General features: G+C 59.5%; 5 protein-coding genes across 5 annotated transcripts; all 5 read right to left on the bottom strand.

Moving 5' to 3' along the window:
- Nucleotides 1-1,378: 1,378 nt before the first annotated feature.
- Nucleotides 1,379-5,608, bottom strand: LMJF_11_0830 (conserved hypothetical protein; the record flags this gene model as incomplete). The annotated part of the gene is made up of 1 exon (XM_001681500.1): nt 1,379-5,608. One exon carries the CDS (start codon nt 5,606-5,608, stop codon nt 1,379-1,381), a length of 4,230 nt encoding a protein of 1,409 aa, XP_001681552.1.
- Nucleotides 5,609-12,239: 6,631 nt separating this feature from the next.
- Nucleotides 12,240-13,256, bottom strand: LMJF_11_0820 (conserved hypothetical protein; the record flags this gene model as incomplete). The annotated part of the gene is made up of 1 exon (XM_001681499.1): nt 12,240-13,256. One exon carries the CDS (start codon nt 13,254-13,256, stop codon nt 12,240-12,242), a length of 1,017 nt encoding a protein of 338 aa, XP_001681551.1.
- Nucleotides 13,257-15,691: 2,435 nt separating this feature from the next.
- On the bottom strand, nt 15,692-18,619 carry LMJF_11_0810 (conserved hypothetical protein; the record flags this gene model as incomplete). Its single annotated transcript, XM_001681498.1, has 1 exon — nt 15,692-18,619. One exon carries the CDS (start codon nt 18,617-18,619, stop codon nt 15,692-15,694), a length of 2,928 nt encoding a protein of 975 aa, XP_001681550.1.
- A 691-nt stretch (nt 18,620-19,310) lies between these two features.
- Nucleotides 19,311-19,754, bottom strand: LMJF_11_0800 (conserved hypothetical protein; the record flags this gene model as incomplete). The annotated part of the gene is made up of 1 exon (XM_001681497.1): nt 19,311-19,754. One exon carries the CDS (start codon nt 19,752-19,754, stop codon nt 19,311-19,313), a length of 444 nt encoding a protein of 147 aa, XP_001681549.1.
- Nucleotides 19,755-21,237: 1,483 nt separating this feature from the next.
- On the bottom strand, nt 21,238-22,008 carry LMJF_11_0790 (conserved hypothetical protein; the record flags this gene model as incomplete). Its single annotated transcript, XM_001681496.1, has 1 exon — nt 21,238-22,008. The coding sequence occupies one exon, from the start codon at nt 22,006-22,008 to the stop codon at nt 21,238-21,240; it is 771 nt and encodes a 256-aa protein (XP_001681548.1).
- Nucleotides 22,009-23,524: the final 1,516 nt, after the last annotated feature.

Raw genomic sequence — 23,524 nt, 5'->3', positions numbered from 1 at the left:
TTCGCCTCTTAATAATTCACGTCCAACAGTAAAAGTAACAGTAAAAAACGGTGGAGATGAAAACAAACACACCAGCACACGCATAAACACACACGCGCGCAGAGATACGCTGAAGACAGACACGCTCGCACCGGAGGTGTGTTCGTGTGATCGGGGACGTGGGGGGGGGGGGGGGGGGAAGTGCACCTATCTCTATTTACACCCACACACACGCATATACATGCATACCATATACCCATACATACACCCCCTCCCACCCACCCACACACACACACATATATATATATATATATATGAACATGTATATACCAAGATGCATGAGAATACTGAGTCGCAGTCAAACACGCATGCACACGCGCAGCGGGAGAAAGAGAGACAGAGACACTGACGGGAGATAATGTCTGAAAAACCTCAGCATCCGCCCCTCACAGTATGCGGATGTGTGTGTGCATGCGCATGTGTGCGCGTAGTTGCTCGTTGAGGAGGGCACGTGCTGATGCAACGGATGGCGTGATGATTGTATGCGTGCGTAGAGAGGAGTTTGTGCCCATGCATCGCCGACTGGCGAACTTACGAGAAGAAGTCAGTGCCGCCGGGGGCGTGTGTGTGGGGGGGGGGGAGGAGGGGGGCGGGGAAGAAGAAAAAAAAAACACACAGAGTCAGACGGGAAGCACACACACACACACACACAAGGCACAGAAAAAGAGGGCGTCTACGACGACAGCCATCATGGAAAAGGAAGAGAAGAGACGCAGGGAGACCCGCGGAGCGGGCGAGAAAGCGAGCGCGAAGGAAGAGGTGCACACAGAAAGATAAAGAGGCAAGTGGAGGGGTGCGAGAGAAGAAGTTAGAAAGGGGAAGTGGTGTTGGTGGGTAGTGGTGAGACAACAGGCACAGAAGACAGAGGGAAGCGAAAGACCAGGGGGGATGAAGGAGGGGGGTTCAGACAAGCACGCAGTCACGTGAACCACAGAAACGAGAGGAACTGCAGGGGGAAGAGAAGGGTGTGTCTGTGTGTGTGTGTGTGTGTGTGTGCCCTCTCACAGCACCACGCCCTTCACCAAACCAGCGATATGACCCCCACCTCGTGGTATTATCGCTGCTTCTTTCCGCCGCCCTGTTGTTCGGCGTGACCAAGTCGCCCGCGCTACACGCAGACATCGCCGCCCCTCTTCCGCCCCCGCCCCGCAAAAATAACAATGTGAACGTTCCTCGTCTCTCGCCGTTACTGGCTGACGCGGCCAAAAACGTAGACCCCCCTCAGGCTGGCGTTCCGAGCGAGGCGGAAGCGAAAAAAAGAGGGCGGTACAGACAAGTGTGCACTCGAACAGCGCGCCGCCCTCTACACCGCACTGGTGACCATCGCGCTTGCCCCTCCTCAGTTACGCCACTGGAGGCTTGTTGAAAAGCTCAAGAACTCGCTGGGAGTATGCGGCCGCGGTGGCAGTAAGCCTGAGTGCTGCGGCTGGTGCGCATGCTGGTGTTGCATGTCATGCGTGCTGCCGTGATTGCCACCACCCATCCCATAAACGCCGTTCGCAGCCGGGGTGGGCATGGGCGTCGTCGAGAAGGACGACGGCGAGTGGCCGGGCAGGTCGTGAGCACTGCCGCTGGAGAAGCCGGAGGGGCCGCTCTGGTAAATCGGAGAGGACCCACCCACCAACCCAGGATGCGCGCCAGCTGTGACGGTGAAGGCGAAGCCGATACCACCACTGCTGCCGTTGCTGTGGCTGCCGCTTGCATTTCCGGCCCCACTGCCCGACGCCGCGGGTGTAGTGCAACCGCCGGTCCCCGGCGCCGGCATGGCCGGCGGCGGTGAAGGGCTGAAAGGCTGCGCATTAACATCCAGAGACGTGTACAGGTTTCTCGGTGTGTTGTTCGCGTTGGCAACGGTTGCTCCTGCACTGTGGGTGACATGGCTGACAGGGTTGGTGCTGAAGAGGGAGGGTGCGAGTCCGAAGGAGAGTCCGCCGCCGCCGTTACCGCCGCTGCCGCTGCCGCTGCTGCCCATCCCGATGTTGCCGGAGACTCCGTTGCCACCCGACAGCGGCATTCCGGGGCTGCCGATGGGCACACCCGCGGCCGAGGCAGGGCTGCTGCGGCTGCCCATTGCGGCAGAGGCGTTGCTCACCACCCCAGGCGAAGGCGGCAACATGGGCGACACCCTTCCCGGGTGCGAAGGCGTGGTTCCGTGCGTACTACCGCCGATGCCATTCATGTGCGGGTGTCCGCCACCAACCGCCCCGACGTTGGCGCCAGGGCTGGTGTTGCCGTTGGTGTTCACGAGACTGCTGCTGCTGCCCAAGCCCATCTTTGGCTGCGTGGAAAACACCGGCGTGGTGTTCGTCACGCCGGTGCCCGGTGATGCGCTCATCGGCGTACGCGCAGAAAAGCGATCCGTGCCGAACGCGCCGAGGCCACCGGTGCCACCGGCGAGTGGCGGCATGCCCGGGCCGCAGCCGGCGCTTGAGCCGAACAGCGACGACGAAGACGGGGCAGTGGGCAACACCGCTGACTCCTGCTGTTGCTGCAGCGGCATCGCGGCCGCCATAATCGGCGTTGACTGCAAAAAGCTGCCAAAGTCGTTGATGGCGAGGGTGTCATGGTGCGTCGTCGAGGACGTCGGCTCCAGCACACGCTTCAGGGCCGTCCACTGGCTCTGCTCCGCCTTCTTGGCCTCTTTGCGTGCCCGCCGCGCGCGTTTCTCGACAATGCGCGCCTCGGCCGCCTTCATCTCCGCCTCCAGCCTCGACAGCTCTGCCTCGCCAGACTCCAGCGAGCTCAGCAGCAATGCCAGCTCTGCCTGGTGCTGCGCCAGCTTCTCCGCCGTCTTCTCGCCCTCCTTCTCATCCTTACTTCTCTCCTTGTTGAGCCTCGCAATCTGCTGCTGCGCGGCTTGCACGGACTGACTTAGCTTCTCCACCTCCCTGATCAGCTCAGGAGTCGGCCCCACCTTCGCCAGCAGCGCCTTGCGCTCCCGGTCCTCTGTACGCTGGCGCGCGCAGTGAGCCTCGCGGCACTCGTCGTTCTGGAGGTGACGGTAGTCCCACTTCGCTGTCTCTTCGATGACGGCACGCGCGGCTGTTTCGCTGTCGCTGACACGACGCATTGCCGCGTGCAGCTCCGCGTCCGGGTCGTCCTTCGACTCCCCGCCGTCCGTCTTGCCCTCGGTCGACCCGCTCAAACTCGGCTCCTGATCCTCGTTTGCCTGCTTCGCTGGCACCTTATTGCCCGCGTTTGCTGCCGCGGCCCCATCCAGCGGTGCCCCGTCCACGTTGCTCAGCTGCAGCGAGAACTGGAAGACAAGTCGATCGTCGGCCTTGTTGTACGTGCGGTATCCATGCTGTAAAGTAGTTGGCGAGCTGAGTGCGACGGTCAGCTCAATGAAGTCGTGCGTGAACCCCACCATCTCGCCCGGTGCCGCCGTCAACTGCTGCTCCACGAAGAGAGCGGAGTTGGCGCGCAGATCCTCGACGGCGCTTGCCGCAGCCGCATCCTTCTCTTCCCCCGCCGCGCCGTTCACGCCGGTGTTACCACAGCCGCTCTTCTTTTTTTTCTTGGGCTCCGATGTGCGAACGATAAAGTGGACGGAGAGCGGTGTCGCGTGACGGTGCCACACCTGGAACTTCAGCTTGCCCTTGTCGTTCATCAGCGCAGCGCGCCACTTGATCTTGTTGCAGCTGAAGCGGTTGCTGAGCAGCCGCTCGCGCATCATGCGCCCCATGTTGCTGGCGTTGTCGATCGTGCACGTGTAGTTGCCCGGTGCGTGCTCGTGCACCTGCAGGCGAGGGATAAAACTGAGATGCGCAAAAGACAGTTTCCCTTCCTTCATCGGGTACAGGAACGCCGCCAGCTTCTCGGCAATCAGCTCCGGCATGATGTTGCAGTCTGTATTGGCCGAGTCCGAGAGAGAAATGCGGAGCTCGCTGCACGTCTTCTCGAGCAGCGGAAGCGGCTTGCAGGTGAAGAAGAGAAGCACACCCACGCCGTTGATCGCGCGGTAGATGTCCTCGGCATCCGTCTGCACAGTTCCACCGAAACAGCGGCTCACCTCCTCCAAGCTCGCAGCCGGCTGCGCGAAGAGTTCCTGTCGCAGACGGAAAAGAAGAAGGTTGAATTGGCTCTGCGCCTCCTCGCGCGTGTAGCCGAGAAGTAGTGGCGCCTCTTTCTGTTGACTCCCCAAGTAGCTCCACAGCATCGACACCGCGACGGCGGCAGCCTCGGTCAAGCAGTATCCCACCTTGGCACTGCTGAGCTCCAGCTCAGCCGACACCGCCTCAGGTGCAGCCGCACCTGCTGAGTCGCCAAGTAAAAGGTCGCGCAGGCTACCAGACGTGCTGTCCGACACCTCGCCCTCGGCAAGCGCCTCGAGGGTGCTGCTGCTAAGCCCGCGTACCTGCTCCACACGCTGCTGCAAGTCTGATAGGTTCGCCACACCGCTGGCTGCCATGTCCACTTCACGCGCCACGGCAGCAGCGGCAGCTGATGTCGCCTCCCCCGCTTTGCATGCACCCGCAACACCACCAGCGCCAGCACTGGCAGCCTTGGCCGCCCGCTGCTGCAGCATCAGCTGGCTGATCAACTGCGGGCTGAGGATATCGAGGAAGTTGCGAAAGTGATTTGGTAAGCCGCTCTCAGAGATAACTCGCGAACGGGCCTCGGCATCATCGGGCTTAGCTTCTTGTGCCGCCGCCGAGCCGCCGCCGCTGCTGCGGCCCTTGCTCGTCGCCACCATCATTGCGCGAAACAGCTCCAGTTGTGTGAGAGGATCTGAGTAAGCAGATGGGTCGAAGCCGACATCACCGCTGCCGCCCGCTCCCTTGTCCCCTGCGCCACCGCCGCCACCGCGGGCGTAGCTGCCGATGCTACGTTGCATCATTTCAAACATGTCATCGAAGTTGTGTCGCCGGCCGGTCGTACTAGATGCATCGCAGTCAGAGCCGCCATCGCGGTACACAGCCGGGAAGACTTCATCGGCTGCCGTGCTGCTACCACTCGCCGAGTCCATGTCGCCATCCTCGTCGTCGTCCAGCACCTCGACCGTGGAAGGAGCCACGCCACCGCGGCTGCTGGAGCTGCATTTCAAGGCGGCGGAGGCGCCCGCTGCCGCTACTAGGCCGGCCGCCGCAGAAGCGAACCCGGACTGACGTTGCTGCACGTTGAACACCTGCGAGAGACGCTCGAGTGCGCCGGGCGAAATTTGCTCGATGCGACGGTTTGCGTCCGTGCCGCCCGAAAGCGCTGCCGTGGCCTCTTTCGGCGACGCTGCAGCACCGTCGAGATGCTCGAAGAGGAGACCGCCATTCTGGCCGCGCCACAGCCCGCCTGCTACGCCGCCACTGCCGCTGCCGGGCGTCTGCTGCAGCAACTCGCCGAGCTCACTCATCAGCGCCGGAATGCTCGAGCTGACCTCAACGCCGATGAGGCGGTCACCCGAGGTGGCGTGCGGTATCGCGTTGAAGGGCAGTGGTGGCGGTGGCGATGGCGCCGGCGCGGGCGAAGCGGAGGTGGTCGCCGTGCTCTTGGCTGCTGCGGCGGCCGACGACTTGCCAGCGCCGCCGCTAGTGCCGTTGAGTGTCTTGTACTGCTGCTGTGGCTTGCTCGGCATCGTTACGCCGGGCAGCAGTGAGAGGTAAAAAAAAACAGCGACGGCGCTGAGCCGACACGGACGCGAGACAAACAAGCAAAGAAAACGATCGAACTTCGATTTCGATCACAGAAACGGATGCGAGCACAGCAGCAGCAGGGAAAGATGTTGGCAGTGATGCGCGCCGCTCTCCGCCGCTCTCTGCTGCCGCTCTTCAGTCGCTTCTCAAATCTCGTCCTGAGTGCGCTGCCACCCTCTGCTTGCCACGGTTGTGCAACGCCACTGCTTACTTAAGACGTCGACTCACGTTGCCACCACACGACAGAGAAAGAAGGGCCTCGAGGGGGATTAAGCAGCCGAGCAAACGGAGGCAACGGAGGAGGGTTCGGTGAAGCTACACCCGGCGTGGCTGCTGCGCAACACAAGAAAAACAGACGCAGAAGACAGGAGGGCGCGAACAAACAAAAAAAAAGAGGTGCTGACGTGGCTACGATGTAGCGACAGTATTACAGAGAACGCGGAGAGAGAGAGAGAGAGAGAGACTCAAGAGTGCACCACGCTCGGAAGAAGAGCCGCCAAACCCCTTGGGCACAGAGCATACACGTCGTGTGTGCGTGTGCGAGCGTGCAGAAAAGGTCAGCGCACTCTCTCTTCCTTCCCTTTTCCGTTTCTGTCGTACTTCTTTTTCTGTTCGCTCGCCCGTTTCCGGGAGGCCACGTCTGTTTCTTCTTGCTGTTGCTACTGCGCGTAATGTTTTGTTTTGTGTGCTTGTTGTCGTTGTAGTTTGCTCTCCCGTTCCCTTCTATGGGTATCTGTGAGTGAGTGGGCGGGTGGGGCCGTCGGTGTGGGTATGGAAAATCCGTGCAACTTGCCGTACTTTTTGTTTAGTGTGTGTGTGGGGGGGGGGGGTGAAAGCACTGTCTTGGTTCGTTTTTCTTCGTTCCCCTTTCTCGTCGTCGGCTCCCTCTTCTGTTGTACGCGCGCCGCCCGTGAGCTGATCAAGTACGGCTTCGTGGGCGAGGAGGAGAAGGAAGAGGAGGGTGGGGCGTGGAAGGGAGAGACGGAGCGAGAGAAGTCCAGCGCACAGAAGACGTTATCGAACGACAACAGTAAAAAGAAAACGTGCACGCACCACTCGACAATATATAGAGAGAGGGAGAGAGAGAGAGAGAGAGATCACTCTTTCTTCTTGGTTGAAAAGGCGAAAAGAAAAGGGTGATGGTGGTGGTGATGGTGGTGATGGTGATGGTGGTGATGGTGGTGGTGGTGGTGGTGGTGGTGGTGGTGGTGGTGGTGGTGGTGGTGGTGGTGGAAGACAAGCAAAGACCCAAGAGTCAGGCGCAAAAGCGGAGCCACGCAAGAAGCAAGCGCTGAGCGGGAGGACGGCGTCGAAAAAGCAACCTAGAAACATAACAAACACACAAACACGCGCGCGCGCAGCATAGACAAGCAACACAACGAGAACAAACAACAACAACGTCAAACAAAAAAGAGAAAAAACGAGATGTGCGACACGTCGCGTCACAGAATGTGGTTGATGGTGAAGCGAGAGCGTAAGAGAAAGTGGCAGAGATGGAAGGCGAGAACACGGTGTGGGATAGGAGAGCGCGAGCGACGGTGATACAAGTCTGTACCCCCCCCCCTTCCCTCTCCTCTCACACACACACACGCGCGCACGAAAAAAAAATCAGAAAAGAAAAAGAGAGAGAACGAGACGTGAAGAAACCGCCCGTTCTTCTCCCCCCTTCGCCGCTGACGGATGTATCCTCTCCCACTCACGTTGTGTGCGTGCGTGCGTGTGTTTCCTTCGTCACTGTGAGGCAGACGACAGGAGAAAAAAAAGAGCGGGCAGCGAAAGAATGGAAGACGCCGCAACAGGAACGACGGCAACGACGGAAGTCGCAGACAGAAAGACAAGAGACGCGGAGAAAAACGCGTGTGCGCTCTTTCTTTTCCCCCGTTCGTTCGTCTCCCTCGCTGATGTTAGAACGAAGGAGGAGGAGAAGGGGAAGTGGGGAGGGAGGGAGAGGGTGGGCGGGTTGATGTGGGTGGGGGTGGGTGAGCAAACACACACACACGAAAACAAACGAGCCACAACAAACGGAAAGGAACAAAGAAGGGAAATCAAGGGAAATCAAGGAAGCAAGAAAGAAGGAAAAAGGAAAAACGACAAGAACTCCGGCTGGGCCCTCGTTCGTTGTTTATACTCACCTGCGTGTGTGTGCGTGTGCTTGTGTTCCTTCCCTTACCTCGTTTGTGTGATCCGCGTGATCCACATCCATGTATACACATACATGGATGTATACGTGTATATGCATGTATGTGTGTGAATATATATATATATATATGTGTGTGTGTGCATGTGTATGTGTTCATTACATGTGTGCGCGTGATGGTGTTGGGGTTGGAGGCGGTGAGTGGGAGAGATGGACAGGACGTGGAGAAAGTGCGAGTAAAATCAGCACACAAAGCAAAGATCGAGAGAGAGAGAGAGAGAGACGAAGGTGGTGTGCAAATTGACAAAAAGGGGGTCAGAGCGGGGCAAGGGAGGAAGAGGGAAAAGGAAAGGCAGATGGCTCGCACCTCCCCCTCACGCTGTGGCACAGGACTCGATGGACTCCTTTTTTTCCTTTTCAAGCCTTGCTTTTCGTCGCATCGGCGACTGCGGCGCATTATGTGCCGTGAGGTCTGCACACTGCCACGAGGCATTCGCATGTGCACGGGCACCGTTGGTGGCGTCTCCCGTGAAGAGCCATAGGAGGGCAGTGCACGCAGGCGCCAAGGAGCCAAGGATGAGGGGTTGCGAGAAGCGAAGAGGACACCGGTAGAGGGCGAGAACAAGCGCCATCAGCAGAGAAACGCGGAGAGAGAGACGAATCGCCCATCTCTGTTGCGTGCAAAAGCCTATGGATGCAGGCACGCACACCCGCATATCTCCTCTAGCGCGTCACCGCCCACACACCCTGACCTTCACCTCGTCTCCTCATTCACATGCTCTCTCCCCGCATGTCCATGTCTGCATCTCGGCCTCCGACACCTGGCCACAAGTCCCTCGTGGCACGCGCACAGCCTTTTCTGTCAGAATGGCTTCATGCTCTCTGAGCCCCACCAACCCGCTCCCCCTTCTCCCCAGCCCCCTCGTCCCGCTTCTTCGCAGCTGGTGCATTAAGCACCGCAAAGACGATGAGAAAGAAAGTATGGAAACGAGGAAGGGAGGGGTGGTGGTGCGCAGCGAACGCCTCGGATGCACTGCACGGAAGCCCTTGTATCGTGGTTGCCTCTCTCCTTCTTTCACCAGCCTCGCCGCTTGCGCTCCGGCCGAGTTGGCTGACGTTGGAGATCGTGCTGCTGCGAGAAGCACTTCTTTTTTTTTTACGGTGGATTGTTTGCTTTCTTGTTCGCCCGTTTACTTAGAAACAGTTAAGAGATACACACACACACACGCGCGCGCCCATGGGAGAGGCAACAACATCAACAACGTCAACGACAGCGCATCCAAGATACAACGGCACACCCGCGCGCTTGTGACCCGACACAAAACCTAAAGAGGAAGAAACGAACCGAAATGGCAATGAAAATGAAGGAGAAAGGGAGGGGAGGGGAGGGAGGAAATATATATATATATATATGTGTATATAGATGTATATATATATATATACGAAACAGAAGGGAGAAGATCCGCTTCCAAGATTGGCGTGACGCATGCCGGCGCTGAGATAGAGGATACACAGGAGAGCTTGTCAAGTGCGCGGTAGATCTATCGAGATAGAGCGAGAGAGAGAGAGGAAGAGCGAGCGATCAGTCAGCAACGCACGCACACGAACACGAGTGGGACGGGGCGAGGCGCGGAGGGGGGGGGCAAAAAAGAAAAGAAAAAAAACATCAGCATGAAGCTACAAAACAGTATCAAGGAAAGCTGGCAGACGTGACGTGACGTGAGCGGAGGGGGTCACCATCTACGAACAGCATTGTGTGCGAGTATCACCACATATCGCTCTCCTCAGCATTTCTGCACCAGTGAAGAGGGGTGCTAGAGAAAGAGAGAGAGAGCGAGAAGGAAGCGAAAGTGTCGGAAGGGAAGAGGGACGTGGGGGCTAACAGTACGAGTGGTGCTTCACGAGAGGAGGGAGGGAGGGAAGGGGGCGATAAAGAAGAAAAAACACGGTTGTTTTTCAGGTCTTGGCATTTTAGGTAAGCAAGCCTGCAGCACCTGACTGTCGACCACTCCCTCGACTTCATGCTTCTATTTCCGCTTGAAGGGTGGCGTGCACTCCCACCTGCATCTGTGCAGAAGCCTACACCTCTTCTGGCTCTCTCGCTCAGACTGAGAAACAATCTTCTCTTCCTCTGCGTGCATGTGTGCGGCCGCATTCGCCATTGGCTAAGGGGGTCGTAAAGAGGTACGCCGACACAACGGCACCGACGAGAAGAAAACACAAAGAAAACGAATAAGCAAATACCGCCACAACACAAACGCGAAGACACGGTCATCAGCGGAGAGACACAACTTTTACTAAGAATCAAGTCGGCTTCTACGAATCCGTTGGGGGCTCCTCTCTCTCTCTCCCTCTTGTCATTCCATCGCGGGCCTCTTCGCCCGGGGACACAAAAGGCGGCAGAAGAGAGGAACGCACGTGTGCAGGCACGGTGTGGTACTCGTGAAGAAGACGGAACACAATGTCGACGCATGTGTTCATCCTTCTCCCTCACTCATCTGCCGCGCATACACCCTCTCACAAACAGGCCTCGCCGCCTGCTTCTCTGCTCACTACGGAGGCGTCTCTCTCTCTCTCTCTCTCTCTCTCTCTCTCTCTCTCTCTCGGGTGGCCTCACGACTCCTGTTTTCCGTCTCCCTCGTCGACCGAACCCCCTTTAACGCTGCGCCTCGTTCCGTGCCTTGCTCATCCGCCGCTCTCGTTCTGTTCAGCTGCTTTAGCAGATCCGAATCATATTCAAAGAGCGTCGGGGACGGAGAGGCGTGCGGCCACACGCAGACGTGCTCACGAGCGCACTGCATGCAGTGGCCGTGGAAGGGAGGGAAGAGGGCAAGAGAAAAGGATGGGATGGTGGAGAGATACAGTCCATTGATACAAACACCAGAACTGAAGAGGTGTGCCGCCCGGTAGCTCTCGCCTTCCGCTGTTTTCGTTGTTCTCGTTTAACTTCGTTGTTTGTTGGGAGGAGGACTTGGTCATTGAAGCCTCGCGATCACATGGCAGGGGAGGGGGAGATGCTTTTCAACGAAAAAAAAAGGAGCGAAACATCAGTGTTTCCTCCTCTGCACGATTAACATACACATACACGCACCCCTCGTTCTGACGCTCCTGTTATGATGTTGTCCTTTTTGTTCTTCTTTCGTGTGCGTGCGCGCGCGCGTGCCTCTCTCCGTTCTCTCTCGCTCTATCCTTCTATCTTCCTCTATCCTTATCTCTTCGAAACAGTACGCGTGCACACGTGGCAGGGACACATCATCATCATTTCTCGCGTGTGTGGAGGGAAGAGGGGGAGGGGAGGGGAGGCGTTCGCTCCTTCTGTTCTTTCGTATTGTATTTTTGTTTGTGGGGGGTTGGGGTTGTTACTTTTATTTTTCTACGCTTGTGTGCGCGTGTGCGTGTGTGTGTGCGCGTGTGTGTGCGCGTGTGCGTGTGTGTGTGCACGCGCGCGTTCTCGCCGCATCGCCGTAGACCAACCTTAAATGCACATACATGTATACATATACATATATATATATACATACACATATATATACATACATATATATATATATGTACTCTTTGCTGCTGTTGCATGCGTGCGTGTGCAGGCGTGTGCGTTGCGTCTTTTCTTGCTTGCACCGCCGCTTCGCACAGTGCGCGCACTCCTCACATGTCACGCGACCGATATCCGTCATCAGCATCGCCATCGTGACGACGACACTCACCTCAGAGCGGAGGTGGCGAGGGGGAAGGATGTGCACAGACGAAGATGTTCGTTCGGACCACTCTCTACGCGCATCAGGGGAGGAAAAAAAGGAGGGGGAGCTTTGCCTTCCCTCTTCAATGTATTGTAACACTACATACACACATCTGAGCTGGTGTGAGCACAATTACGAAGACAAGAAGGAAACGAAAAGAGTGGCACACTCAACCCTCGCGGTTCTCGCCGGTGTTCCCCATTGCTGCGGCCTCACGAGAGCGCCGCCGCCACCACCACCACCACCATCATCAACCGCTTCTGCGCTCACGCTACGTCTTGCCTTCCTCTCCTCTCCTCTGCCTCGCCACTGTGTAAGGGGAACCCACTTCTCCGTCGCCTGCGAAAAGGCGATCGCGCGGTGAGCAAGAGGCAAAGAAAATGGGGAAGGAAAACGAAAAACAAAAAACAAAAGATCGCATACTTGCACGAGCGCGTATGAGGGCAAGAGGGCAGTCGCCACAGACTCACCAGCGCGGCAATGCCGTAACAGTTCCCTTCCCTGTATTGGTCGTGGGAGAGAGGGAAGAGAACTGACACACGCCTTCCTCTTCGACGCTCTCCGCCGGCATGCAGTCGCGGCAAGGAGGGAGGGTGGAGAGTATCGCGAGGCATGGACACACTCGCATCGGGTGCCTAATGGCAATCTTCATTACGCCTGCTCGCGTCCTTGCTCCCTCCTCCTGCGCCATGCATGAGCTTACCACTGAGCGCTGCGCTGCGGGTAGCCGGTGTTGGGCGCCGGGTTGTAGCTCTGCTGCGAGCGGCCGCCAAAGTTCATGTCCATCTGCTGCTGGCGGGCGGCACCAAGCGGGGCCATCGAGCGGCTGTACTGCTGTGGCGGTGGCATCATCGGCTGCATGCGGTTGCCAGGGAACTGTTGCTGCGGCAGGTTGCCGCTGCGCATCTGGCCACGGTGACCACCAGCCATATGGTAGTTGCGCTGGGCATAGGAGCCGGGGTAGGCACCTTGGTACATGTCGAACCCAGGGGCACCCATCGCGCCCTCGTTGCCCCACGTGCGCTGGTCCGGCTGCCACTCTTGCGCGCCGTACCCGCCGCCCATGTACACGTTGCCGCTACGGGGCTGGGGCTGCTGATGCGGTGGCGGCATCTGGTGCTGCAACTGCGGTGCATGCGCCGGCTGTGCGGCCTGTGCGGGGCTCGGGGACACCTGGGCCGCCGGGGACTGCGTTTGCGAGGAGGTGCGCGGCTGGCTTTGAGTCTGGGCCTGGGCCTGAGATTGCGCCTGAGCCTGGGCCTGCTGGGCACGGAACTGCGACTGCTGGAGAATCAGCTGCTGGCGCTCGGCCGCCAGCGTCTCCGTGTTGGCGTGCAGCTGACGCTCGCGGGCTTGCAGGGTCGCCTCCTGCGCGTTCAGCTCTACCTCGCGGCTCTTCATGGCGTCTTCGTGGTTGCGCTTCATCTGCTCAAAGGCCTGGCGCTCGCGGGCGAGCGCCTCGATGGCGGACGTCATGGTGTTCTGATCCTCCGGCACCTTGAAGGTGACATTGCGGGCCAGGTTCTCCAGCACGGAGACCGGGTACTCCGCTGCGTACTGCGGCTGGCGAATCTGGAACTGGATGTCGTCGTCGGCCCAGTTGAAGTTCGTGTTTTCCACCTGCATGATCGATGCCGGCTCCTCAGTTGCGGGGGCGGCAGCTACCTCCTGGTCCTCCCCTACAGGCGCAGCAGGCGTGGGGGCGCCCTCCTCCATGGGGGGCTCCTCCACCGGCGCCGGGGCCGGTGCTGGCGCCGGCTCTGGCGTCGCGATACGCTCCTCCTTGGCCGGTTCGGGCGCCGGGGACTCCTTGGCCGGGGTTGCGGCGGCGGCCGACGCAGCCGGGGCAGCAGCAGCAGCAGCAGCAGCCTGAATGTCCTCAGCCGGAGCGGCAGCCGGCACTGTTACACGGGCAGCAGCGGTCGAAGCGGCCGGCTTCTTGCCAGAGCGCAGGGCATCGAGGAACGACTTGCCAGCCGGCGCCGGGGCTGAGTTCGCAATCTGCGACTTCACCTGCGGGCCCGTGCTCCCCGACGCCTCATCCTTGGCCGGCGTGTGACGCTCACCGTTCTTTGGGTGCGGCTTCAGCGCACCGTTACGCACGACTGCTGCAGCGGTCTTTGGCGGCATACTTGCTGCTCGTATCGTTCCGTTAGTCTTGGTGCGTGAGAGAGGAGAAAAAAAAAGGAAACACAACCAACGACGGAGATGAACACAAAACGCACACACACACACACATGCACACAGAGACAGACAGACAGAGAGATCCCTACGACGCTTTGAGGGGAGGGGAGGGAGAGGGGGGAGAAGGGGGGGAGCGAAAAGAAGGCAAAACAATAATCAACAAGGTGAGACAACGATGCAGCGTGGGCGTGTCTTGACTGCGTTTCTATGCTCGCGTACTCGTACGTGCGTGTGTGCGACTGCTTAAGGTTTATGGAGAGAGCACCACACAGCGAACCACACGAGAGGCCAGGTGAGCGCAGGGGCGGGACGGCTGACCAGGGAGGAGAGGAGGGCCGAGGGCAACAGAAAACAACTGAAGGCTGAAAGGAAATCGCTTTTCAACTGAGCGAAGGAAAGAGTATTCAAGATCAAGTTTATATATATATATATACATACATGTGGGTGTGCGAGTGTGTGAGTGTGCGTACGGAAGAGGTGAAAGTGCGAGGCGTGAACAGTGTAGGTGTCGGAGATGAGTTGAGAGGAGGAGCGGCTTGTCCAAGAGAGACACACATAGACACGCGCACATGCAAGCATACATCGACGCAAGCATGGTGGAGATCGGCGAGTCAGAGGGCGCCGACAAATCACAGCAACAGCGGATACATCACCGATGCGCGAGTGAAGTGTTGAAGGCGACTGTGGATGGGGAATGAGGAAAAGGAAAAGGAAGGAAGGCATCTTCTCCTTTTTCTTGTTTGTCTCCTGGCCGTCGCTCATCGAGTACGCGACTCCGTGCGAGTGGGAGGGGAGGTGGCATCGTTTTGGACGGGAGCGTGAGAAAAGCCGTGTCGCACGCCCATGCCCCTCCTCTCCCAAACGAAAAGAAGAAAAAAAAAGAAACACTCTCATCCCGGCGCCGTTTGTTTTGTGTGGTGCATCCGGTTCTTCTTCTTGTGTGTTTCGGTTGAGCGGCTGCGGAGACGGCCAGACGCGTACCCCAGCACGCGAGCCCCCTGCAAGGGGTTGATAAAGGACATGATCAGCGAAAAGGAAGGAGCGAGGCAACAACAGAATCGAGCAAACATAAAATGGAAAGACGAGGGGGAGGGGAGGAGGGAGGGGACACGGAATGGCAAGATGGCGCGAAGGCACGGAAGGAGAAGGACAAGGAGGAGGTCAGCACGAGTGCAGAGAACAAGAGACAGGGCAACCACAACTCGACGCATATAGATGGATACAGATGCATCGATAGAGGCATGTGCAGACACCTGTGTACGGACAGACAGACAGGCAAACAAAAAATATACACGCGTGGAGCACCGCTCCCACATGCCCGCGTGTCACCCTCGTGCAACCGTGCGAAAAAGCGAGGCAAGAAAGTCAAGATGGGTGCCATCCACCCGTCCCTTCGCCCATCCGCCCCGGCAGGCAGGCAGGCAGGCAGGCCACCTCGAACACGCTCATGAACACACGAGCCTCCACCAACACAAAAGAGAGAGAGAGAGAGATCTACGGCGAAACAGAAGAGAACATTGACGCCTATACATCAACTGTCACACACACACACACAAATACACGAAAACGAAGGAAAGAGAAAAGGTGAAGGTGCACCACGGACCTCTCCGGTGTGGTGCACGCAGCGCGCACACTCCCTCTGTATCGCGCAGATGACAGCAAACATCACGCGCCTGCATCCGCCAACAATACCTCTCCCCATTTTTCCTCCCTCCTTTGTTTTCCTTCTTATTTCGGAAGCCTCCGCCCGTCTGCCTCTTACCGAGAAGCATAATATACATGAAGTCCTGTAGGTTACAGTGTGTGCGTGTGTGTGTGTGTGTGTGTGTGTGTGTGTGTTACTGGATCACCGTCTCTGTCGCGGTTGCAGCAGCAGCAGCGGGACTTTACGTCACCAGCGGATCCCCCGTGTGCCTGCGTCGGCAATGTAAGCGATACACGCGCGCCTTTCCGCGCCCGACCGCGCGCTAGCTCACGGCGATGAGTGACTCGTCGTCCACCTCGTGCGCAAAGGCCAGGTAGTGCACCTGCCCATTGCCTACCGCGTAAAGCTGCAGCAGTGCTGCCGCCTCGTCCGGTTTCAGCGGCACACCGAGCGCCTGCAAGCAGGCAAAGAACTGGCCCTCGGTAACGTAGCCCTTGCGCGCACGGTCGTATTCGCGGAAGGCAGCGATGGTGGCCGTGCGGCGTGCCTTGAGGGTGCGCTGAATGTGCTTGAGCGTGGCGGCCGCAAAGCCCTGTGCAGCGGTTGTCTGTGTGGCGGCGGAGTCTCCCGTCACATCACCGTTGCCGCGGACAGAAGATGCAGGCCCCTGCAGCCGACGCTGCGACACGGCGGCCGCGCCTGCGCCGTCCGCCAGCATGGCCCGTACTGTGCAAACAAAGGCCGGGTAGTCGATGTCGCCCGGACACTTGGCTGATGCGAAGGCGCCCTCCAGCGCGCTAAGCTGCGCCTCCGTCATGTCGGTCAGTCCCAGCATCGTTATGCAGTGGCGGAACCGTGACGGCGTTACGTGGTGGTGTCGAAGCTCATCGCCGTCGGGAAAGAACTCGGACAGGCATGGCCGCCGCTCCTGTAGAAAAACGCAGATGCCGGTAAGTACCTCATCCACGTCCGCTGCCGCCTCGACAGCCTGGCGGGCAGACGCCGACAAGCCCGTGCTCACCGTGCTGCCTGCCGCGCTGGCCTTCTGCGCCAACGCGTACTGCACCGACTCCTCCTCGCATCCGACGTCTCGCACAAAGGTGAGGTAGCGCACGCCGTCCTTGCCCGGCGACACCGCGTCGCCGGCGCTGTACCACGACGCCAGTGTTTCGATCTCCGTTTGGGTCAAGGGCAAGTGGTGCCGCACACAGGCCTGCGCGAACTGAATCGGCGTGATGACGCCGCGGTGGTGGCGATCAAAGTCTGCGAAGAAGGGCATCAGCAGCGCATTGTGCACGCGCACGTTGTGGCGCACGCGGTTCAGCATAGCTGCCACCTGCGCCGCGCGCTCCGCATCCTGGGCGGTGCCTTCGTCACCTGCGCTACCGGTCTTCTCCGCAGCGCGGCTGGCACGCAGTGCCGCGACGGCTGCCTCGACCTCGGTCACCAGTTTCTGCGTATCCACGCCATCGCGGATGTGCGTCGACGCAAACGCGCTCTGCAGTGCCGCCAGCGCCTCCGGAAGCAGCTGCACACCGGCCTGCCCTAGCGCGATGCCGAGACGATCCCTCGGTACGGTGCCGCTGTGGAGGGGGTCGGCATCAGCAAAGAAGGCAGACACGTGCAGGCGGCGCTCCACAACCTGCAGCGCGATGCTTGCCAGCACGCTCTCCTTCGTGAGCGACGTCGCCGGTGCGACGGCGGTGGCTGTGGTAGATGCGGCACTGGTGGACGAAGGCACAACTAGGCCAGTCGTGCTACGCGCGCCATCACGACCGGTGCCTTTGCCGCCGCTCGCCTGCGACGGATCGACGTCCTGGACGAACAGGTAGTAGTTCACCTCGCTGCTCGGTGACCCGTCCGGGTTGGGCACCGTGTACTTGCGGATCAGAAGCTGAAGCTGCTCAGGTGGCAGCATGATGTTCTGCGTCGCAAGACCGCGGGCGAAGCGGGTGCGGGTGCAAGTGCGGTGCTCGTAGATGCCCTTCCGCACCCGGTCGAAGTCGCGGAGCACGGGGCTGAGACAAATCCGGTTGGACTGCACGAGAGCGCGCAACTGCGAGAGAAGCGCCTCAGCTTTTCGTTGGTCTTCGGAGCTTGTCAAGTAGGTGTCGGCGGCGTGGGTGGTGGCGAAGAAGTTGGTCGGGACCGCGCTGCCATCCGCCGCCGTCTCCAGCGCCTGCGAGGGATGAATGTCACGGAGAAATGCACGATACTCCACCACCGGCCCGCTGGGCGCGCCGTTCACGGACACGCTGCTGTCGCTGCTGATGTACGCGCGGGCAAGAGTATCGATGTTCTCCGGCCGCAGGGCAAAGTGCACGAGGGGCATGCGGCCCAGCACGGACTCGAACTGCGCCACCGTAACCTTGCCCGTCTTCATCTTGTCGTAGTCGACGAAGGCGTCCTCGTAGCGCAGGCGGTACAGAGCGCACTGTCGGCGAAACACGACAACCAACTCCTCAGCCGAGAGTCGTGGGTTGGTGAAGGAGTCAGGGCACACGAGCGACGAGACGGAGCCCGTCTTCCACTGGTTCGACTGATCCTTGTCAATGGCGTGCAGCCGTGCGGAACCGGCTGCCCTGAGCGTGTTCTCGCCGTTCGCCTGTCCGTTGAGGGACGGGTCCATGGCGCGGCACCACGCCATGTAGTACACGCCCCCGTGGCCGTCGCTGTACTGCTTCGCGAACAGGTCCATTGCCTCCTCCGTGAGGGAGGCGGAGAAGGGCAGACAGCGACGGAACTGCGCGACCGTGACGCGGCCAGTGCGAAGAGGGTCCAAGTCGCGGAGCGGGGCCGTCAGCGAGGTGCCATGTGCCTGAATAGCCTGCTGCAGCATCGTTCTGAAGGGACGCAGACGGGCCTCCTCGGCCGGTGTGAGGGTGGTACTTGGAGTGGAGCAGCGCACAGAGGCGCTGCTGCCCGGCCCCGCCTCGAGAGCGGCGAGGAAGTTCTCGTAGAGCACCTCTGAGTTGTCGCTGCCCGACGCGTCCGCGGCAGCTCTGGCGGTGGCCGCCGCAGTCCCAGCCGCAATCGCAGGTGCAAAGTTGCGCGACAGCACACGCATCTCGTCTGGAGAGAGGTGCACATCGTTGTTCGTCAGGACGCGGGCAAACTGCGCGGTGGTGATACGGCCGCAGTGCAGATGGTCAAAGTCGGCGAAGAAGGATTTCAGAAAGATACGCCGCTTCCCCACCTGTGCGCGGGCCTTGCGCATCGCAGCGTCGAACGACGACACCGTGGAGGTCATGAGGGAGAGAGAGGCAAGATGCGTGTCAAGAACCAGCACCTCGGGTAAGCGTGTGTGTCTACACACGTGCAAACTTTACCAATGAGTCGCAGTAGACTCGGTGAAGAGAAAGAGATGTGAACGCGGCGGCAACCGATCTCCTGCGTCCGGTGGCGGCGTAGCGCGAGTATGTACGTCTACGGGAGGATGCGAACCTATGTCGCAAACACACGTGTTCTTATCAACGTCGATCTTTACGAGCTCGAGAGGCGCACGGAGAGGCAGTAGGAAGGAAAGTGGTGGTTTGAGTCATGAGGAGGGCACCAATGTAGCCCACTCTCTCTTCGTGTGGGCGCCTGTCCAGCAGGCTCTTGGTTGGACCAGCCCCGGCAAAGAAGGTGGTGCAGGCAGCACACACCCGAGCTCACCTCGCAGAGCTGCGGGGATAACGAGAAGGTGAGTCTCTCCTCTACACACATGCCCACAGGGGCACACGTGCAAACACCGCCCGTGCCGCAGTCGAGGCATACAGTGAAGTATGTCGATTCCGTTGTGTGAGGCGTCTCGAGCACACGCCGAGGCTGTTCTATCTCCTAAGCTCCTCTTGGTTGACACTCGCTAGCGTGCGATCGCAGCCCCCGCACTCCCTCGCAGCACCTGTCAAGCACAGGCACACAGGAGCACGTCCACGAACGAGTGGCAAGCGCTTGCACTAGCTCTCGTTCTTCTGCTCGCTGATAGACGCCGGGGCCTGGAACGGCATAGCTCTGTCAATCTGATGAACAATTTCACGTGGGTACATGAATGCTGTTAGCGCCCCTGCCGTGACCAGACCGTTGCGCATCATCTTCATGCCGCCCCACGGCGCGCTTCGCACGACAACGTAGACACTCGCCAGTGCGATCCCGGCCGCCGGCACTACCCACTGATGCGACTCTAGTGTGGAGCTCGCCCTCGCCGACTGCGCCGTGACGAAGTCATCGGCCGCTGCCGTGTACTTGCGCGCTCGTGCCAAGTAGGCCGGCACGTCAACGAGAGCATTGGCGGAAGCAATGACACCTGCCGCAACGGCACGCACCTCCGACACGCCACGCTTCACGTACGGCCACTCGCCGTTCCAAAGGACAAGCGTCTGCACCGTCTGTGCGTCCGACATGGCTAAAAGTGGATGGAGGAGAGGAAGAGAAACGAAGCGGAGGCGAGAGATGATGTGAAGTGCAGAGAATTATGTGTGCCGGTGGTTTCTCCGCGGAAGCAAAGGCAGAAGAGGTGGGGTGCGTGGTGGGTAGTGGGTGGTGAGAAGGCAGACACATGTACGCAGACGCGTTCCCTCTGCCCCGGTCGCCTGCCCGCCCATGCAGGGGGAGAGGGGATAGAGAGTATGAAAGAGTGCTCGGTGTCTCACCGCCCCCCCCCCTTCCCAGCCATGGTCACCGTGGGACAGCTGAGCACGCAGGCACGCGAATCTCCGGGGGGAGAAACTCCAGACTTTTGGCGAGTTGCGTTTTTGGTCTCTAGCTTTAGTAGCGCTGCTCACAACACGCTAGCTGGGGGTTCCGCCTCCCACGTGGGGCGAGCGCGGGCGTGGTAAGCGGAGAAGGGGGTCCCAGAGGAGCTTCACGCAGGCCAGGAATGCGAGCCTTGCGATTATCGAGGGGACAGCAGCATTCGAGGGCGTGTGTGTCGAAAAGTAAACACAAGGCGCTACGGATTCCATTGCCGAGGCTCGTGAAAGGCCGTTTCGGTTCTCGGGCGCGCTTCATCATCTCCTCTCACCACCACCACCCGAACACACACCGCTTTCGGGTAGCAGGAATATACACCTGTATACATGTCGATGAGCGACGGTGTGTGTATGTGTGTGTGTGTGTGTGTGTTGGAGGGGGAGAAGTCACAGGCAAATGGAAGTGAACGAGGAGAATCAGTGTACAGGCGGTAACAGTCATTGGCGTGGCAGAAGGCTCTACGAGCAACAATGCGCAGGGACAAAGTTGCGCTGAAAATGGTGCGGTTGAACACGATCAAGTGGGGGTCTCTCGAAGCGCAGTGGCACACACACACACACACACACACACGCACACGAGCGCAGCTGCACAACCACCACCGCCCTCCTCTCCCCACTGCGCGTCTCGCCTCGTTGCTGGGGCTCTTCAGCCTCCCTTCAGTCCACCCTTGATGTCCTGGCGCACAGCTGCGAGGGTTTGAGTTGCGCGATTACCTCGATGCGGCGCCTTGCAGTGCGGCCTCTGCAACGAAAAGAGTGCTACTCCCGCGCCTGTCTCTTGGGCCCTGCTGTCGCGCTCACTGGCTTCCGTTGAGGTACGCAATACGTGCATCACAGTGATGCACGTGTCGAAATCTCCCTCACCGCCAGCGCTGCGGTTGAGCTGGCCGCAGTAGCGTCCGTTCAGCACAGCACGACGATGCCATTCGCCCCGCCGTGCACACGGGCACGCGTGTACGCACCAGAGAGACGTTCCACGCCAACATGTGCCATAGCTTCAGCCGCGGCTTACGAGAGCAGAGAGTGAGGGAGGGGGGAAGGCATGCAGAGCAATCGGTGTCACGCACGCAAGGGCAAACTCCTTCTCTATCTCGCCCCAGCGCCCCCTCCCCCGCAGCCTCCTCCCCCCTGGTCCTCATGAGTCACCCTTCTGCGCCGCCTTAGGGTCCAGGTAGTAACCGAGCATCGTATCGCGCGCCTCGCGCAGATGCGATTGCCGCTGCGCCTCCGACGTGGTGAGGGCGCGCAGATAGGCCTGCTTCTTGTTGTCGTCGCGCGAGAGCTCGTAGAGATGGAACTCGTCTGTGTCGCTGAATTTCGTGATCTCGCGCCAGTAGTGGTTCCACAGGTGGTTCAGCCCACAACGGAGAAGACTCCGGTAGGTGTCCGTGCACTGTGGCGTGTTCGTCTGCGCCTCTGAGACCTGGTTCTCGCGTAGGCAGCGGAACAATTTGGCGCGGCGCTCTGTGCAGTGCGGCTCGAGGCTTGCCGACTGCAGCACTACCTCTTGGTTTTTCTGCGAGCTCATGCACGAGACGTACGTGTTGTGCGTTGCCCGACATAGCTTCTCATTCACCTTGTTTCGAGTGTTGATCTCAAAGGACGACGCGAGGGAGACACCGGTGCCGCCGCCCCTTGCACCGTCTTCGTCGTCGCGACGGCGGATCAGCCTCTTGTCCTCGAGGCATGTCGTGTATCTGTCCAGTTCCTTGTAGCACACGTAGGCGTTCAGGTTCTGCCGCAGCATGTAGCGGTTGTGCTCCTCCTCCACTGCCGGATCGCGGTCGGCGCCGCGTTGAGCGATGTCTTCGTTCTGCTTCGCCTTCCACTCCTCAAACATGTCCAGCGTAAACTGCGACTGCTTCGCCGGGGTGTGCATGCGCCCCCACGCGTTAACACCGGACATGGCGACGGCTCGCTCGCTTACTGCACGTCCTAGTGCACGGCGGAAGAAGAAGTTCGGTGTGCACGTGTGCGCTTCAGAAAAGCACGCACGAGATGCCCCCTCCGCCGAGACTTGTCCATCCAGCGACAAATCCCACTCCAATCAACGGTGCAAGGGGGTCGACATCGCAAAAATAAAAGACGAAGACGGCCGAGGAGGGAGGGAGAGAAGCAAGCACAGCGATGCGTGATGATAGGAGGGAATGTAACATAGGCACCATGACGAGGGTACAAGCAGAAACATCGGGAAGCAACTCGGCTGGCACCTCGATGCGACGATGCAGCAGCCTTGCGGGTGTGCGTGTGCGCGTGTGCGCGTATCAGAGATCGAAAGCTCTCCGAGAGAGAGAGAGGGAGGGAGGGAGAGGAGGTGGTAGTGCGTTGTTGCCCCTTGCCAACGACACGAACAACCACGTACACCCTGCTAGTCGTTCACCTTCACCGTACCCCGGACCTGCCCGCCTTCTCTCTGAGCCACCGTCACGCAGAGCCCTCCATCGCTGTCCGCGGGATAGCGCCAAACAGCACACACCACCACCACCACCACCACATCGGTTTACTCGGCGCCGGTCGCTGTGTCTGTCTGTCTATTGGGTGCGTTGCTGTTTATGCTAAAAATGATGCGTAAGTCATGGAGAGGGAAGGCAGCAGCGCAGCAAGCGAGAGAGGGGGGACGCAAGAGTCTGCGCTGTCGCCGTGCGTCAACCCCTCTTCCTCTGCCGCTGCGCCCCCAAACACCCGATCGCTCAGCGCAAAAGAGAAAAAAATGAAAAGAAAGCACCACCACGAGCAAGAGCTGGAATACATGCATGTGCCTGTGTGTGTGTGTGTGTGTGTTTGTGTGCACGTGTGCCTACGTGCTTACTCACCTCCTCCTCCTTCCCCCCTATCTGGCAGAGACGCTCCCCTTCAAATCCAAATCACGTGTGTCCATTCGCGTTTCCATCGCTTGCGCCGTCTCACCACGCCGTTGCTCCGCCCTCTCGCATGCCGAAGGAGCCAAACAAAGTCTGCGCGACATCGTCTGACCCTAACCCGCCCCACCACACCCCCGATTTCGGTGCAGTTCGACTTGCCGTCCACCTGATGGGCGATGGCAGTCTCCTACCCCGTTCTCTGGGCCGTGGCTTCGCCCCAGCTGTACCTGGTAGCCGATCACAAGAAGCGATACGAAGCGGGAGAAGGCGAGAGCGACACGTGAACAAGCGGCGGCACAGCAAGCGGAAAGTAGCGACACATCGGAAAAAGAGAACAAGAGAGGAGGGCCAACCGACGCTGCTGGCTTGCCGCTGTGAGGCAATTCCAAGCTGCACAGGAGAGACTGAAGAAAGAAAACCAAAGAGAAGCCGCGCGCGCGGAGGAGGGGATCGGAGAGGAAGGGCCCGCAGAGCGGGGATAGAGGAATGGAGGTAGGCGGTGCTCTCTGCAGCCTGCTTGTGCAGATGCATGCATGCAGACCACCTAAGCTCTCTCTTCCA

The sequence above is a fragment of the Leishmania major genome, chromosome 11 (genome assembly GCF_000002725.2).
Source record: "Leishmania major strain Friedlin complete genome, chromosome 11".
Classification (NCBI taxonomy): Eukaryota; Euglenozoa; class Kinetoplastea; order Trypanosomatida; family Trypanosomatidae; genus Leishmania; species Leishmania major.
This window is presented reverse-complemented; position numbering and strand designations above follow the sequence as displayed.